The sequence below is a fragment of the Vitis vinifera genome, chromosome 8, assembly GCF_030704535.1.
Source record: "Vitis vinifera cultivar Pinot Noir 40024 chromosome 8, ASM3070453v1".
NCBI classification, from domain to species: Eukaryota; Viridiplantae; Streptophyta; class Magnoliopsida; order Vitales; family Vitaceae; genus Vitis; species Vitis vinifera.
In genome coordinates this window covers 12231286-12248767 of record NC_081812.1, presented here as the reverse complement: position 1 = coordinate 12248767, position 17482 = coordinate 12231286, and the positions used below count along the sequence as shown (strand labels likewise).

The window sequence follows — 17482 nt, the reverse complement described above, 5'->3', positions numbered from 1 at the left end:
AAATAGTACTAAACAAAGTTTTCAATTTTTATTTTTAAAAATAATTTTCATTTTTTAATTAAATATTTTTTCAAAAATAAAAAATATAAATCGTATTACCATTTTTTTTAAAAGTAATTTTAAAAATAGTTTTTCAACATAATTTTTTTTTTATAATTTAAAATATAATAATTATGTTGATTTTCAATTATTTATAAAAAAAAGTTTTAAAAACAATGAAAAATCTAAATGGTTAAAATATAATTATTATGATCGCATGAATAATGATACAATAAAGACCAAAAAAACTTATATAAAAAGTCAACGAGTATGTTGATTTTTTGATATTTTATACAATTTTCATCAGTACCAAATCTTAATTTTCACAATTATCCCACTTTTAAACCTAGTCCCATCAGACACAGGTACCAAAACACCCGCCTCCCAAGTCCAATACCATCCTTATCTGAGATGAGCAAAGCTTTAGAACAGGAAGGGAAAAGGAAAAAGGCAAAAGAGAAAGGAGGTGCGCTTTTCCCGTTTCTTCTGGTAACTAGAGATCACTTCACATGTGATGCTTACAAAATACAAATACAGTTGCCACTTTACCAGTTTGCCGAACCCGTCGCCGCTGGGACCCAATATAACAACCTCGCCATCCAGCCATTAAAAGTAAATAAAGAATCAAGATAATAATAACCCCTTCTACATAATAGGTCATAAATTACCAAAATCTTACCAATGGAATTTTATTTAATTTTTTCAGAATTCACAACAAATTTATTTTAGGTTTCTTTTCCTTCAGGCCTAGTAGTAGAAAACAATAATGGCATGCATAGAGGCAAAAAGGCCCTTGATTGCTCCTACTCTATTCTCAATCCTCAAAATTTGAATGTTAGTCTTGAATTTATTTCCACCGCCCATGCATAAAATTATTGGTCCACTAATGAGATGATCGAATAATCCTTTTCCTTTCCCACATGGTGCGTCTGAGAAGCAACTGGGAAATAAAAGCCTAAAAGGATTGTTCATCCCGGAGTTCTTCCCAGTAATAGCCCAGTTGTGCAAATCCTCTTTACAATGCCTTCCTTTTCTTTTCCATGAGCTACTGCCACCATAAAGTTTTACTTTATCCGATAAAATTTATCATGTAAGAAATACAGGTATTGAAGATCTGAAATCCACTACTACAAACCTAAAACACCTCAACATACAGGAAATAGTCTTAGGGACAACATGCTCAAACGAGAGCTTGGGGATGACGGGGGGTGGGGAATAGCAGGATACAGACCAACTCCAAGGGGAGCGGCAAAAGCATGTTATTCCTTTGAAGCTGTTTCCATTGTCTGGACTGGTGGGGCTGTGACTACTGACAGTCTAAGATCAGGGGTTTCAGGGCCAGACCTTTCTCGGATCTCCCTGTACTCTTGGCAAATGGCACACAAATGGCAAAAGAAATGAGTAGTAAAGTCTCCACATGGGGCTTCCTGCATATGATGTTACCAAAAAACATTAGACCATAGCAAAATCAAATGACAATAATTTTATGGTAGAAGAGAGCAAATGCAGGGTATGCATACTTTCATTAGGCCAATTAAATTTAATTTTTCTCCATGCACTTTGATTCACATTCTTTAGTTTATACGTCCAATTTCAATAATCTTTTCTATTTTTTTTTTCACTTTCCACAGCTCAACATTTTATACATGTATTTGCAAAATTCTGGTAAATCTATGTACAAGAGGGGAAAATAATGATCCTAGGTGTTTTACTCCACCATAATTCTAAAAGGCATCCTGAAGGCATTGTGACATGTCCGCCATAGCACCACAGCTGGAGCCAGGTGTTGTGGCTTCAATAAGTCACCACTTTACGCACTCAGGAGCATGTCTAGAGCCCGTGTCCCTTTTTCTGCCCGTCACCCAGGCCACAACTACATTGTTTAGAGCCTCAATTTAAACCAAAAAGAAAAAAAGCGAAAGATTTTCATTTTGCCTCTGTTTTTCTTAAAATCTGAATGCAAAATGGAGCCATTTCATTTAACCCTACCTAGCCCCATTCACATTCAAGCGAGAAGAGAAAGCAAAAGAAGAAGAATTCAAAGAAGCTTCCAAACCCAAGAACCATTTTTCAGTCTGGCCTTGCAAACCCAACTAGGCATTTCTTCTGCTAGGGCTTGTGGAGTTCTCACCCTGGTCCCCACAAACTTAGCAAGTCATTCTCTTCTTGCTAGGGTTCGTGAAGAATGGCTTATACAGGCATAACTCTAAAAGCAAATGCCCCAGAATTCTTTTTCTCTACTCGCTCCATATAACTTTCATTTTTTCCTCCTGAGTTTTAAGTAAAAAAAAATGAATTGAATACACTTGACATTTGTAAGAACCATTTGAATCAAGTAATGTAGTGATTCAAATGGTTCTCCCCAGCTTACAACTTGGGCACTTATTACTTCAGACCATGCTCATGATTTATTGGAATTAGCTCTATATCAATGGAATCTCATCATCCATACATAACGAATTGGTGTGGTATAGTCATCCATGACTTTGACCTTATTATATACAAACATCCAAATATATATATACATATACAACGAAAATTCCCCTAGAATACTATTTACAAGAAAAAAATATAGTCAGTGTTTTGCTTTCTTTCAATGTTTAATTGTTTGAATTTGACATTTATTTCAGCAACTTCTAAACTGAAATTTGTTTTTTGATTTTTTTTTCCCCAATTTGAAGGTGCTCAATGCGGACTTTTTTGACATTGTGTATTAATACCATAACTATAATCCAATGTAAATATAATATTATATATTAGTAAAAATCCATACACCCCCGTAAAATTCCAACAAAAGTCATCCTCACATTTTTTAAACCTGCATGAGATCGAGAAATTACCCACTTCAATCCCAACAAAATAGAGCACCCTATTATCACAAAACACCATAATTCCACTTGTGGCAGCCCTCAAGTTCACAGCACCCCACTCTAAACATCTACCCACATCGAGACTCTACACTATCCCAATAGACATCTCTTGGATCTTTGTTTACTGTAAACACACTAAGTCCACCCTTTGAGACTTGATCAAGGCTTCAATAATCATCCTTTTTTCCCTATCATTTGCCCCTCTACATTCCTAGAAAGAATTTGTAAATTCATTTGGACCCTGAAACACCATCCCCACAGTTCCCTCCTGTGCCACAAAAATTGACCGTGTACTCAACCTTTCTCAACTCCTTCTCATATGAGTATATGGAAAATATTTGCATACCCATACATACATACACACACCTTAAGGTGCACCTCATTTCACTCAAGTGCATCCCTTGGTTGCACTTTGTGCTCATGCCTTGGAATGCTTCTGCACCTTGAGGGTGCCTTGGGCCTTTCAGAACTATGTACTCCACATATAATTTCTATAGCTTTCTTTTTGTAAGGTAACCTTAATGCAATTTGCTTATTTTAAATTAAATTTTCTAGTACTTAAGGAAGATGAAATAACTTATTTTACAAGATTACAAACTCTGGATCAAGCTTAGGCTGATATATGGGTGGACCACTTATTCACTGGGGCATCAAGTAGACAAACAGAACTTTTATCCCAATAACAGAAACAAGAAATGAACATGTTTAATACTAATGAGATCAACAAGTGTGGAAAGCGGGACCATTATGTTTGTTTTGGATAGTGTGGAAGGCAAGAAATAGAATTGCCTTTGAGGGGAAAGAGTTCTCTATCCAAAGGCTAAAGAGTTCTTTTGTTTCTTGTCTTTGGTTGGAAGCAAAGGGGTGCTTAGATGATGTTCTCTAACTCTTTTTAGCTTTCTAGAATGGTTGGGCCCTTGGTGAGGGTGGGTTGGTTTTCCTCCTTTTCTTTGTAACTTTGGTTTATTGTGGTGGTGTTTGTTGGTAGCTGTATACTTTTTGTATACTTTGGGCTGCTATTCTGGTAGCCCTTTTCAATATATTTTCTCTTTATCAAAAAAAAAAAAAGAGAGAGAGAGAGATCAACAAGATGTCAACTACATACCTGCAGGTTATACTTTGATCTCAGTGCCCTCCGGTAGCCGCAAGCATAACATGCAACAAAGCATCCAGGTAACCCCAAAAGAGTTCCATCACTCAACAAGCAGCAGACAGTATTGACAAGAGCCCAAAAAATCAAATGAGTCATGCATGATCCCGCCAAAGTTCCAGACCCCAAAAATTCTGCATTCTTCGCAAACAGAAAGCAAGGGCAAAAGAAACCAATACAACCTGAAAATAAAAGAAACCCAAGTGGTTGAAATATGTTCATAAGCAGTATATTCATTACTTAATCTACAATCTCACAATATATATGTATATGAGAATACAACATATCACAGAGCACGAATAAGAGTTTGATTGTTCTTGTGTTTCCTTTATGGGTGATTCCTTATAGGACTTCTTCCTTCTCAAAGTTGTTTATGATTTAAATAACAGAAGGAAAATGAGACATTTTCCTGTCGTACATTTACTTCATAGAAACAAGAAGACATTGCAATCAGTAAGCATTTGTTACTGTCCAGAATCACATGACGTTTTAATTGAGCTCAATTATTATATTAGCTTCTACTCAAAAATGGTATCAGCAAAAATTCTCTGTTAATATTCAGGTAAAAGCAGTAGAATATTTGGATAGAAAAAATGATTTTTTTCCCACTTGCATTAATTTAAATTAAATGAATCTTACTGAAATTTGAAGCAAAACTCAAAGATCCAAATATTAAAGAAAAAAATAAATACCCAAATAACTGTGGTGGGGAGAGGGGGGAGAGAGGAAGGAAGGGGTGGAGATACACCTACTATCCATTGAACTCTATTTTCCAACTCTGACTAAGCAGACAGAGCGGAAGAACGAAGAAAAGCTAGAAACACTTTCTATGATTGTTATACTTGCTTATCAGCCAGCTAACAGGTACATTTATTAGCAGTTTAAATCTCTAGTTGATCAAGTATTGATGTATTTATTTATTTAATTTATCTAAAAAAAAAGTATTGATCTACAAGTAATGACTTTGATTAGATAATTTAGCAACTGCCCAGTGAATACATTCTATCAGCCTTTTCCACTGCCAGTGGCTAATGTATCCGAACATGGAGATTTCCATTTAACAAGATGATAATTGAACATGAACAACCATTCACTTTTTTTTTTAATACTCAAGATGCACCTTTAATAAATTTTTCCTCTGATAAATCAAGGTCACAAGGCAGAAAGTGGCATACAGCTCTGCATATCATCGCAACAAGCACAGATTCCAGAAGACCACTGAGATGGGCTATCACTGGTGTGACGATGATCAGGAAGGTCACTGTCATGAGGAACAATCTCTACTTCTGAATCTGACTGTCCCAAAGGAATATAAGGGGGTGGTACATAACTGCCTTGTCCTTTCATCTTTCTTTATCAAATAAATAGTATGCACCTCCCCCAGTTTTCTTTTGAACACTCCAGCAGTATCCTGTCCTGAGCATTCAGAAACAATAATACGAGAATTAAATCCTGTAGATTGACATTGGAAGAATATGTGAACCTTCAAATCTAGACCAAGCACCACATGTCCATGCCTACTGTATAACATTACAACTTAACAAGGAAACAAATAAAGTGAAATAGAAAACATCAAAAAATACATATACATACATACAGACATAATATGCACATATATACATATATATAGATACTCACCAAATGACAGTTAGTTTGCCAAATTAGGATGTGTAAGTGAATAAAGAAATTCTTCTCAGACGTTACACTTGATTTCTTGATATTAGATTATAATCACCAAACAAAAAGGTGCATTGATATATGCTCATCTGTGGACAAACAGACACATACATTTTTTACTTTTAAGTAAATATAACAGGAAAAACACTGGTAAAATGCTTGCATGATCTGTTTCTGGAAACATTTTCCCAGAATATTCTGTTTTTGGAATATGTTAATATATTGTTTCCATGACTTCAAAAAAGCAAAATTTTAAAGATTCAAAATGGTTAAAATGTAATATCATTGTTTTCATTTTCGGGGAAAAAAAAAAAACAGTTTCATTTTGTAGCCAAACAACTTTCAACTATTCTATAAGCTCTATAAAGAATGAGTAAGATTGGAAAACCACAGCCCTGTTTGGTAACTATTTTTTAAAATAGTTTTCGGTTCTCCAAAACAAAAAACAGAAAAGCACGTTTAACAATCATAAAACAAACAGTTTTTTTTCGGATGAGAAACAACATAGTAATATATTAAATAAGGATTAAAAGGTATAAAGGAAGGATAAGAAATTCTCTTTAAAAAAAAAAAAAGAACCAAACAAATGGCACCTCAAAAATACTAAATAAACCTATACACCGTAAGGCAAGTGCACAAAACAACCTCCCCTTATAGCCCACTCCTTTGGACCAACACACCAACAATCAATCAAGTTGAATCACATTAAGGGGAAAGCCCTTGAAAGCTGTAGTGCAAGATGCAAGGAAATGAATGGTATCCCAAAGAGCCTCTAAAGTTCTCGCCTTATCCTAAAAAATTATGGCATTTATTTCCTACTACACAACCCAAATCAAAGCTAAACAAGCATTTTGCCATAGTACCAATCCTTTATTGGAGGTTCCCACTCGCTTATATGTAATGATCATCATATCACAAATACTTTTAGGAGGACAGTCCAACTTACCCAATCCAAATAATCTATGCCACAACCCCATAGTCAAAGAGCAATGAAAAAACAAATGATCTATTGATTCACCAAGCTTCATACACAACATACAAATATTAGGATTGAGGGCTTTGTAGGATCTCCTCTACTGTAGCATGTTGTTGATATTCACCTTCTTGTGTGTTACTTACCAAGCATAGGACTTAACCTTGAGAAAGACTTGAGATTTCCAAATAAAATTAGTAAGGAGGAAAGGAATTGGGGCAAAATGATCAGACAAGGCTGCAAAGAAAGACTTTACTGTAAATAAACTTGAAGAAAATAAAGACCAAGCTATCACATTTGGAGCTAATGGAGATAAATGCAAGTAACAGAGAACATAAGCCTTTTTAGATCTTCTATCTTAAAATTGGAGAGATTATGACAAAAGTTAAAGTTCCAAGAGAAAGCATAAAAAGACCCAAGAATTGATGAGATAGGAAGGTTTTTAATTATGAAAATTCTTAATATACCTAGAATTAAGAACCCAAAGGTTGATCCACCCACCATAAGTCTTCCCAAAAACGGATTCTTGCTGAATCTTCCACTACAAACTAAGTGTACTTGGTAGAATCCTAAAAGACCTGTGCAATGGCCTTTCATGGGCAACTATGTGACCATCTAACTATAGTGTTGGCATCCCACCCATTAGTATATGTCCCATAAATGCTTAGAATAACCTAATGCCACAAAGCAAAATTTTCTTTAGGAAACCTCCACAACCATTTCCCTAATAGAGCACGACTCTTTAAGGATACCTTCCCAAACCCCAGACCCCCTTCCACCTTAGACTTACACACTAAATCCCAACTAATAAGATGGTCTTTCTTGCCCTCCCTAGTCCCTGACTAAAGAAAATTCATTTGCAATTTCTCAAATTTTCCACCCACTGAAGAGGGGATCTTGAATAGGGAGAGAAAATAGCTAGGAATATGGGAAAGACATAATTGGATCAAAGTTATCCTTCCATCTAATGACAAATAGCCTTTTTTCCACCCATCCAATCTCCATGAAATTCTCTCAACCATCGGATCCCAAAAAATACAAGACTTGGGGTTTTCCCTCCTCCTCCCAATGGGAGACCTAGATATGGAAGAGGCCAGTTAGAAGCCTTGCAATCAAGCAACAATGTCAATCTAGTGGGTTGAACCTCATTAATGTTGATGCCAGAGAGGGTACTCTTGTCAAGATTAACCTTAAGTCCAAATATTTGCCTAAACACTAACAAAATAATCTTAAGAGTCTGCAATTCTTACGAGCAGGCTCTGGAGAAGAAGATGGTCTCATCTGCAAATTGCAAATGGGACACATTAAAAAAAAAAAAACAATCTTTTGTTCCTGAAAACAAAAAACAAAGTACTTTATTAGTTGTTTTCACTCGTTTTCTGACAATTGTTTTAAAAAATAATTATACAAATGTGGAAAATGATTCAAAATAAAGCACTACATGTAGAAGTTATTTTTAAAACATAAAAAATAAGTTAAAAACATTTTAGGCTCCCAAATAGACTTTTATTATACAAAACATCATATAACAGTTTTTAAAAACTGTTTTTCAGATCAGTTTTAAAAAACTGTTTTTCAGGACAATTTTAAAAAAACAAGTCCCAAACAAAGCTTCAGTGTTCGTTTGGACACACTTCCGTTGTTTTAAAAAATAGAAAATAATAGTACCTTTTATATACCATACAAGAACTCTTCAAGACTTATATTGAAAATGTAATAGTTTTTAAAAACTGTTTAAAAAATTGAGGCATTAAAAAATTTTGCCGCCTCAATTTAAAGTAATTTTTAAGGACATAAGGTAGCTTTATACTTTTGGTATGAGTTCCTATTTTTAATTTAAAAGTTTCCATTTTTAAAAACAGAAAACAAGAAGCGCATCTAAACAAAGCCTAAGGGGGAAAATATATTTAGGTTAGGGCCGCAACTTGGGCGGGTCACATCGAGATTGGTAGCTAACCCAAATTAAGAAATAATAGATTTGAGTGCAATCCAACACAAAATCTAACCTAGGATATTCACCCCAAGACCAACCTGACCTCACTTCTCTAAGCAAGGGTTGAGATCAGGTTAGTTGGTTTGACCGGGTTGTATAATTTAAAATCCTAGCATTATGTTATTTAAAACTGAAATATATATATATATATATGATAGTAAAAAGGACAAATTGTAAATTGAAAAATGAAAGGTATGTAATACAATTGTAATATGAAATTTTGCTTAAAAATCTAAACAGAGAAAAAATCAAATGAATATTTTATATAGGATAATATAAACTATGAATATTATTAAAAAGGGTTTGAGTTAGACTCAAGTTGTTCAAAACCTTGGCCCAACCCAACCTGAATTGAGTTAGGATTGAAAAAAATAAAATAAAGTAACTCAAGCCTGATCCAAGTATTAAAAGTGATAGCCAAACCCACCCAAAAGACCAACCCAACCCCCAAGTTGAACCCTAATTCAGATCAAGCCCTACTTCTATTTTCCTTTCCTTTCCCTTTTACCTTATTCTTTCTATTCTTATTTCTACAAACACGCCACAGCCTACAAAAACTAATAGGACCCTGCTTCAGCACCAACTTTTTCCAAACGATTTTCAGGTATATAGACAGATCATATATTAGGGATTATTGGCTATCAACTTAGCGAATAGCAATGAAAAACAATAACCCATAGTTCCGCGATCGGAAGTGCAACCAACACACAATTAAAAGTGCTACCGCAGATCCACCAAGTAATCTATGAACATGGAATGGACACAAATAGCCCTAGCGACATTCGGAGTTCTGATTCAATAATTAGAACGGTGTAAACCCTAAACCATCGGCCACGAGAGAAGGTTAAAACCATCAAGAACAAAGGAATTGAAACCGAAGACGTGGAAAATTAGGCTTATAGCATGAATCGTACCGTCAGTGAAGAATCTTGGAAGAACGGATGAATTGCAGAAACCCTAGAAATTTGTCACCCTTCAGTTTGCTTCCTCCAGCTTCGCAATGGGAAGCCTCACCCTTCAATCTTTTATATATAGGTGTGCATTAAATTCAAATATTAAACTACTGTCGGCAGCTGAAATACAAAACCTTTCCTTCTTTTTTGTTTTTTTCTAATAAAATAAAAAATTATAATAAAAACATATCTAGCGAACAATTTAAAATCATAAATATTAGAACGGTTTAGAGATGTTTCTAATGCTTGTTTAAAAAAAATATATTATTTTATAGTATTTTCTAAAAATAAGGGATGTTTAATAAGTTATTTTTACTTTATATTACAAAAGTATGGATTTAAATCGAATAAAGTAATTCGATTGATTATGATGAACATAAGAAAGTATAGTCTCGATAAGTGACACATAATCCTGGGTTTGAATTCTATCATTAATGATACCCTAAATTTATTTGATGTTTGTTATTACATAACAATACCCTATGAAAAATTCACTAGTTATCAAAATAATAATAATAATAATAATATCCACATAAAATTTTTTATTGAAAATAAATAATGATAATTATTAATAATATTCTATTTAAATGAATTTTAAAACAATGTTTATTTATTTTTATTTTACATATATGTAAGAAAGCTATGTCAACCCGATGACGATGAGAGAAAGGTGAAGTTACCTTTTATGTAAGTTCAATCAAATTGGTTAGTATTTCTACATTTCATGGGTGAGTCCGTGACCATACGTACTTGCTCATATTGGTGGGTATTTTTATTGATGATCATGTTGGAAAGTGTCACATATCACACTTGAAAGGAAAAACATATGTAAAATACTAAATAGAAAATCATTTGAACTAATTTTGATTTAATTTTTAATTAAGTTTGTCAATTTTTAAATTTTCAAATTATTCTTAAAAATTAAAGCATTTAAATTTCATTTGATTTAGAACCTGTGTATTTAGAAAGATGATTTAAAAAAATATAGTTATATGTATAAAAAAAAAAAAAACTTATAACTCATTAAATAATGGTTTTAGTATGTCATTTCTTACAATGATTGGATATATTTTTAATTTCTAAATTATTTTTAAATTTTATTTTATTCATTAATAAATTCAAAATATAAATTTTATTTGATTTGAAGTTTTACTTTTAGTGAAAATTTTCATAAAATTATAATTATGTACAAAAGAAAACATTAATTCGTTCTAGACCAATTTTAATCTTTAGATTTTTTTAATTTTTAGATTTCTAGTAGTAGTTTTGTTATTTTTCGAGTTCAGAATTATTTTTCAAAAACTTGATAGTTTATAGACTTATCATCGAGTCCAACACATTAGTTTTGTTTTATTTGGTATTATCTAATGATAATTTTGAAAAAATACGATTCTACATAGAAAATAAATACTAAAGTTGATTTGAACTAATTCTTGTTTATAAAATTTTTATATTGATTGAGATATTCTTTGAGTTTTAAATTATTTTTAAATAAAAATTATTACTTGATTTGAAATTTATTTTTTTAACAAAAAAATTCGTAAAAATATAATTATACAGGAATCGGATAATACTATGTTATTCCCTCTGTTTGCATTAGCCCTATTTACTTTGTTCGTTGGAGCCATAGGAGTTCCTTTCAATCAAGAAAGAATGGATTTTGATATATTATCGAAATGGTTAAATCCGGCTACAAACCTTTTACATAAAAATTTGAATAACTATGGGGATTGGTATGAATTTGTTATAAATGCAATTTTGGAATATTTTTAGCGTCTCTTTTATATAATCCCGTTTATTCATCTTTACAAAATTTGGATTTAATTAATTCGATTTAGCAACCGCACCGACAAATAAGAATAAAGCACACAAAGAAACAAATAAAAAATTTGTCTCATTATTATAATTATAAATCAAGTTATTAAATATTTCAAACAAATCCCGGAATTCGAAACTACCTGTTATCCAATAAAGACCCAAAATTCCTAATAATAAACCATAAAGACCCAAAATTCCTAATAATAAACCAAAATCCCCTACACGATTAGTTACAAACGCTTTTTGACAAGCATTTGCCGCAATAGGCCATGTAAACCAAAAACCTATTAATAAATATGAACACATTCCAACTAATTCCCACAAAATATAAATTTGTATGTAATGATAAAACTAACAAAGACGTCCATAGTGAATTTTTTGTTTATAAATTTCTAATATTAATTATATCGATTTTGAGTTTTGTGACTTTTTAATACTAATGGGATTGATTTTCGAGTTTTAATTCTTTTTTAAATCACTAGGGAGCGAAATTTTGTCTTTAAAAATACTTGAAAACAATTTTTTATTTATTTCAAATATTTTCCTTTTAACTCAATTTTTGAAAATTGTTTTCAAAAGAACAACAATAAAATGGTCCACAAAATTTCAAACACAATTTTTTTATTTTAAAAATTGAAATATGCTTTTAAATCATACTACCAAACTTGTTTTTTATTTAAAAAAAAAAAAATAAGAACATGTTTAAGGACCAGACTTAAAAACATGTTTGACAATTTTTTAAAAATTAGAGCTCATATTTGAAGCGGGCTCTTATTCTTAAAACATATTGTTTTTTCAAAATACATTTTAGTTATTTTCATCTATTTTTTGGGAGGTTTTCTTAAAAATAATTATATAAATATGAAGAATAATTGAAAATAAAGCATTATCAACAAAAGTTGTTTTTAGAACTAAAACACAAAAAAAAAACAAAAACAAAATTGTTTAAAAATAAAAAATGAAATGCGGTTATTTATATATATATATATATATATATATATATATATATATATATATATAACTAATCAATACGTGATACACTAAAAAACTTCTATATAGATTTATCTTATATTTTTTAATTTTACTTTATAGGTGATAAAAAAAATTTAATTCCTCAAAATTTTTAAAATCGTAATTTTTTTTTAATATAAGTCTTTAAAAGTTCTACATTGATATAATTTTTATTAAAAAAATTTAAATACATTTAAATTATATTTTAATATTTCTCGTTACCCTTTTGTATAAGAATATTTCCTTTTTTAACTCAGTCTCATTCATTCAATTCCTTTCATTCGCTTTTCTTTTATAATGTTTTTGGATGGTTTAACAAACTTAGTCCTAGATTCAGCTTATAACCCTTTTGGATGATGATTTAATACAACAACAATTAGTCACAAAACCATAAGGAGCCATTATTTTGTCTAGAAAGGGTAAGTGAGTCTATACTATGATCTTTTTAATTAAGATCATTTCGTATTAACACTTTAGTTTTTTTTATTGGATTCACAGTATGTTTGGAAGTAATTTTAAAAAGTATTTATAGTATTTTTAACACTTGAATGATAAAAAATTTAAAATATTAAAAATATCAAAAGTGTTTTGTAAAATTATTACCAAACGGGTTCTAATATTAATAATCATTACAAACTTCAAGAGTTTTTCAAATGTTATTAAATGAGTAAAATATATTTCATTCCCATGTTTTATGTTTTATTTTCTCATATTCAAAACTCAACATTCTACCCATCAAACTTATTAAAAATGAACGATAAACCTTCAATTACAATTTACAAATCCTTTGTGAAACTATAAGATAAATTGTTCTTTTTAACATCACGGTTCGAATTTTGATATGAACTTGGGTAAAACTAATTTTTAATCAAGTTTTAATTTTCATGATTACTCATGATTTTGGTTTCCATCGGACAAATGTGATAGTTTCAAATTTAAATGATGTGTTTTTTTTTTTGTCACATTTCAATCTTATTTCTACGGTTAACGGGTTACTTGTGAATTTTTTAACAAGTTTTGAGGAACAAAATATTATTCTTCAAGAAGTTAATTTAAAAGGTAAAGTATCAAGTTTTGGATGCAATAGAACAAAATGTAACACAATTAAGGATGAAGTGTATTTAACCTTATTAGAATGTTAATTAATAGATTGTAATGGATCTCCCTTAGCTTGTACATGTGATTGTGGACGTTCAAATATATTGTGAAATCAGTTAATTGCGGTTTAAATTTGAACCACAACCACACGACAAAAGCAAAATCATATTGCTACATGTCAGCTTATCGATGGTTGAATTTAGCAGAGCAAGATTTAATAAGATTCTAAGACAGAATTGCTTGGCTGATGGGGTCCAAGTTGGGCAAGTCCCACCCAACAAAACTCTCTCTCTCTCTCTCTCATGTATAATATGAAATGGGGTGTGAAAGCTACAGATAACATAAGGGCATATGCCAAAACCCACATCAATTTGTTACGTCAAAATAACATGCTACCGTTGCTTTCCTCCAATATTCCCCATCTCAACATGATCCCCTCAAATGGCAAGACCTAGACCCATAAACAAACAATTAATGTACGTAAAAACACAAAACAAACAACCATAGCCTAAAAAAAACAAAGTGCAGCCCTACATGAGCTAGCTCCCATTGTTATTACAAGTATAATATGATGTCATATCACAGAAGAAGAAGAAAGAAGAAGAAGAAGAAATGTAAACTTGCAATTTGCTGAGCCAATGTCATCTTATATGTGCCATAATTCTCACGTCAAGGAATATAACACAAAAAAAAAGGATAAAAAGTTCTAGCTAGAATCAAACTGCTGCAATTTGCAGAGAGAGAAAGAGAGAAAGAGAGAGGTGTATCATTAACAGTCATATCAAATTGACCCAGATATTATATAGGATGGAGAAATTAACAATCCAGTGGTTTTTGGAGAATGTGCCCACTTCTTTTCTTTTAATTTCCACAGTATAAAATTTTGTCCAAAAGTAGTTCAGAATATATTAGAAATCCTCGAAAGTACAGCAGGATACGAGAGACAACACCAAAGCAAGGGTTGAAAATAGCCAAACATAAACTTTGGTTTCGTGCCAGAAGGCCCAGAACTACATTTTGAAAGATACGTACGCAAATTGAAAAACATGGTTCAAATAGATTGAGACATCAGCCAGCTGCCTTTTGCCCTCATGGTCAGCTTCTGCCACAAGCTAGCTAGCTGGCTAGCTTTTCTCTATAAATAATCCCATCCCATGAGGGCCGCCCAAGCCACTTCAAATTATATCATATAGACATCATCTTTCTCACCTTTCTTCTCTTCTTCCTCTTCTTCTTCTTCTTCTTCTTCTTTGCCTATATACAAGCATTTCACTTGGAAATCCATCATGTTTGGTTGGCGTTCAGGGACACATAGATTGTCCAATGCCATGTCTGTAAGTAGTGTTTTTTCAATGGCTAGCTATTCATTCAACCCAAGAAGTTCTATTTGTCTGCATTAATTTATCTCTCAATTGTCTGGCAGATTGTGGAGCTTCTGGTTCATATGGATTGTGAAGGATGCGAAAAGAGAATACGAAGAGCCATCTCTAAATTATCTGGTAATACACGAAAACACCCATCAACCCATCATGATCACAGGTCAAATCTTAATTATTATGTTGTTCATATATTGAATTCATACGGTGTTGCAGGCGTTGATCATTTGGATATCGACATGGACAAACAGAAAGTGACTGTAACTGGGTACGTGGATCAGAGACAGGTACTAAAGGTAGTGAGAAGAACGGGAAGGAAAGCTGAGTTTTGGCCATACCCTTATGATAGCGAGTACTACCCATATGCAGCACAGTACTTGGATGAATCTACATATACTTCAAGCTACAACTACTACATGCATGGTTACAACGAAAGTGTCCATGGATATTTCCCAGACCCGCCTTACCCAATACTCATCGATGATCAAACTGCGCATATTTTCAGTGATGATAATGTTCATGCATGCAGCATAATGTGATCTGCTTGTCCAATTATTCATTCTTCAGAAATATCCATAGCCCGTATACATAAATTATAGTATGTATTTCTACAAATACATATACATGTTTGAAAATATTATGAAAAAAAAAAATGAAAGAGTTTGCTTTAAGGATGGTAACAGTGTTGCTTCTAATGAAGATGACTTCATAAGATAATGAAAGAGTCTGGCTTATAACACGGTTGCTTTTGACAGAGATGACTTCTGAAAATTGCTATACACCTTGGTTCCTAGCTGTATTAATTAACATATATATATATATAAAGAGAGAGATGGGGTGTGGTACTTGAATCATTTCTTCAACTCCAGCCAACTCGGTTGGGAATATATTCCAGATTGATATTTCTAAGTTATTAAAATTATTGTCTGATTACTTCTTATATTGTCAGTTGATAGGAGGCATGAAAACAATTAGAAAGCAAGTTGGAAAGATTAATGAAAAGAGAGAAAGAAAAAAGGGTGGAAAAGAAAGATAATTGGTAAGGCGGCCATATAAAGGAAATATAGGGGGCGGGGCGTCAAGTTGCAGAAACAGTGGTGGGTTAGAGGCACCCGAATTAATAAGCTATATGCCACTGACAAGGGAACCTTGTTCCATATGTTGAAGGGAAACTATGGATAAGGGCATTGCGTATGTGATAGATGGTCCCTGTTTTCTTGTGTATAGTTGAGAATCTCATGCTCTTTAATCAACTGGACGATAACAACACTTGAAATCAGCTGTCCAGTAGAAAAGGCAGCAAAAAGGAAAAAGATGGTGCTGTCACCATGGGATTGGTACTGTAGGACAAGTGGACCTTCCCCAGATAGCAATTGATGAGCTACATGATCTGCTTATATTCTTGTCTCGTCAGGACTCTGATTCAAGGAAATATATATATATATACCCACCTCAGCTAACAAAACTTCGAAAAAAAATGCGGGCCTGGATAGAGCAATGATGGATCATGGATGTACTCATGAAGAGAAAAAGGAGCTTTGGACCTTGGTGAGTCATTGGGCTGGGCTTAGGATGGTTTTTTTCTGGGTTGACCTGGTCCAGTCCAATTAAGATGAGCCCAACCTGGTATTTTACAGGGTTTCTTGTTGGACAAGAATCAAGATCCTAGTCCTAGGCCATTCTTCTTCAATGGTTAAGGACTGAGGTCGCAATTCGAGCTAGTGGGTGGGGTTCATGTCATATTAAAACACTCAGACATTCTATTTAATTCAAATAATAACCGCAAACATAAACTCAAATAGGCCTAATTATTAAATAAGTAATATGTCATATAACTCATTTAATCCATTTAATAATCAGATCGAGTTAAGTTCTATATAATTTTATATGATAAATATCTCAATTACTATACATGTTTTATAAATCAATTGATCTATTTATTCAAAAATAAAGTTAAAATGAGCTAAATAGTTTTAGAGTTATAATTAGGTTAATTAACATAATGATTAAATTAGTCAATTCGAATCAAACTCATAATATGTAGATGATATGAATGCAAATGTTCAAGATTTGCTACAAGATATTCACTTAGCTACGATTGAATATCTACATCCTACTTATATCAGTGTTTTTTTTATTAGTAAAATTTTTTTAGTTATTTAGAAAATTTAAAGGTTGTTTTGCTCGATATTATATTGAAATACCAAATTTGAACCATGGATTTGTTCAACACTGGTTACCTTCTAAATAATGGTTTAGGTCAGTTGTAGCAACCACCGTCCTTCCTTGACTAGATGAAGGTTTGTCATAAAGTCCGATTTGATGGATCGAAAAGTAATTTATTAAATTGTATTATATAGGTGGATACAAATTTCACTTGAACATAATTATAATTAATCCAAATTTACAAAAAAAATGTATCAAATTTAAACCATATTTACTAATCATATCAAACTTTGCTAGCGTTAACCAAAAACCCTTATTGCCTTATGCTGATGTTCAAAGAGGCGAAAATTGGTGCGGG

At 32.3% G+C, this 17482-nt stretch overlaps 2 protein-coding genes across 3 annotated transcripts; one reads left to right on the top strand and one right to left on the bottom strand.

The window, feature by feature from the left end:
• Positions 1–1088: 1088 nt before the first annotated feature.
• LOC100264543 (protein PLANT CADMIUM RESISTANCE 10) lies at positions 1089–9899 on the bottom strand. Of its 2 annotated transcripts, none has more exons than XM_003632578.4 (4): positions 9617–9899; positions 5180–5475; positions 4015–4241; positions 1089–1466 (listed from the first exon to the last, which is right to left on the bottom strand). In XM_003632578.4, the coding sequence occupies exons 2-4, from the start codon at positions 5325–5327 to the stop codon at positions 1299–1301; spliced, it is 543 nt and encodes a 180-aa protein (XP_003632626.1). In that variant the 5' UTR covers positions 5328–5475; positions 9617–9899; the 3' UTR covers positions 1089–1298. The 2 variants fall into 2 exon arrangements, with proteins under 2 accessions (XP_003632626.1, XP_002265259.1); XM_002265223.5 differs by having other exon boundaries at positions 5235–5475.
• A 4781-nt stretch (positions 9900–14680) lies between these two features.
• On the top strand, positions 14681–15697 carry LOC100248113 (heavy metal-associated isoprenylated plant protein 45). The gene is made up of 3 exons (XM_002262591.4): positions 14681–14916; positions 15006–15081; positions 15175–15697. Exons 1-3 carry the CDS (start codon positions 14869–14871, stop codon positions 15495–15497), a joined length of 447 nt encoding a protein of 148 aa, XP_002262627.2. The 5' UTR covers positions 14681–14868; the 3' UTR covers positions 15498–15697.
• The last annotated feature ends 1785 nt before the right edge of the window (positions 15698–17482 follow it).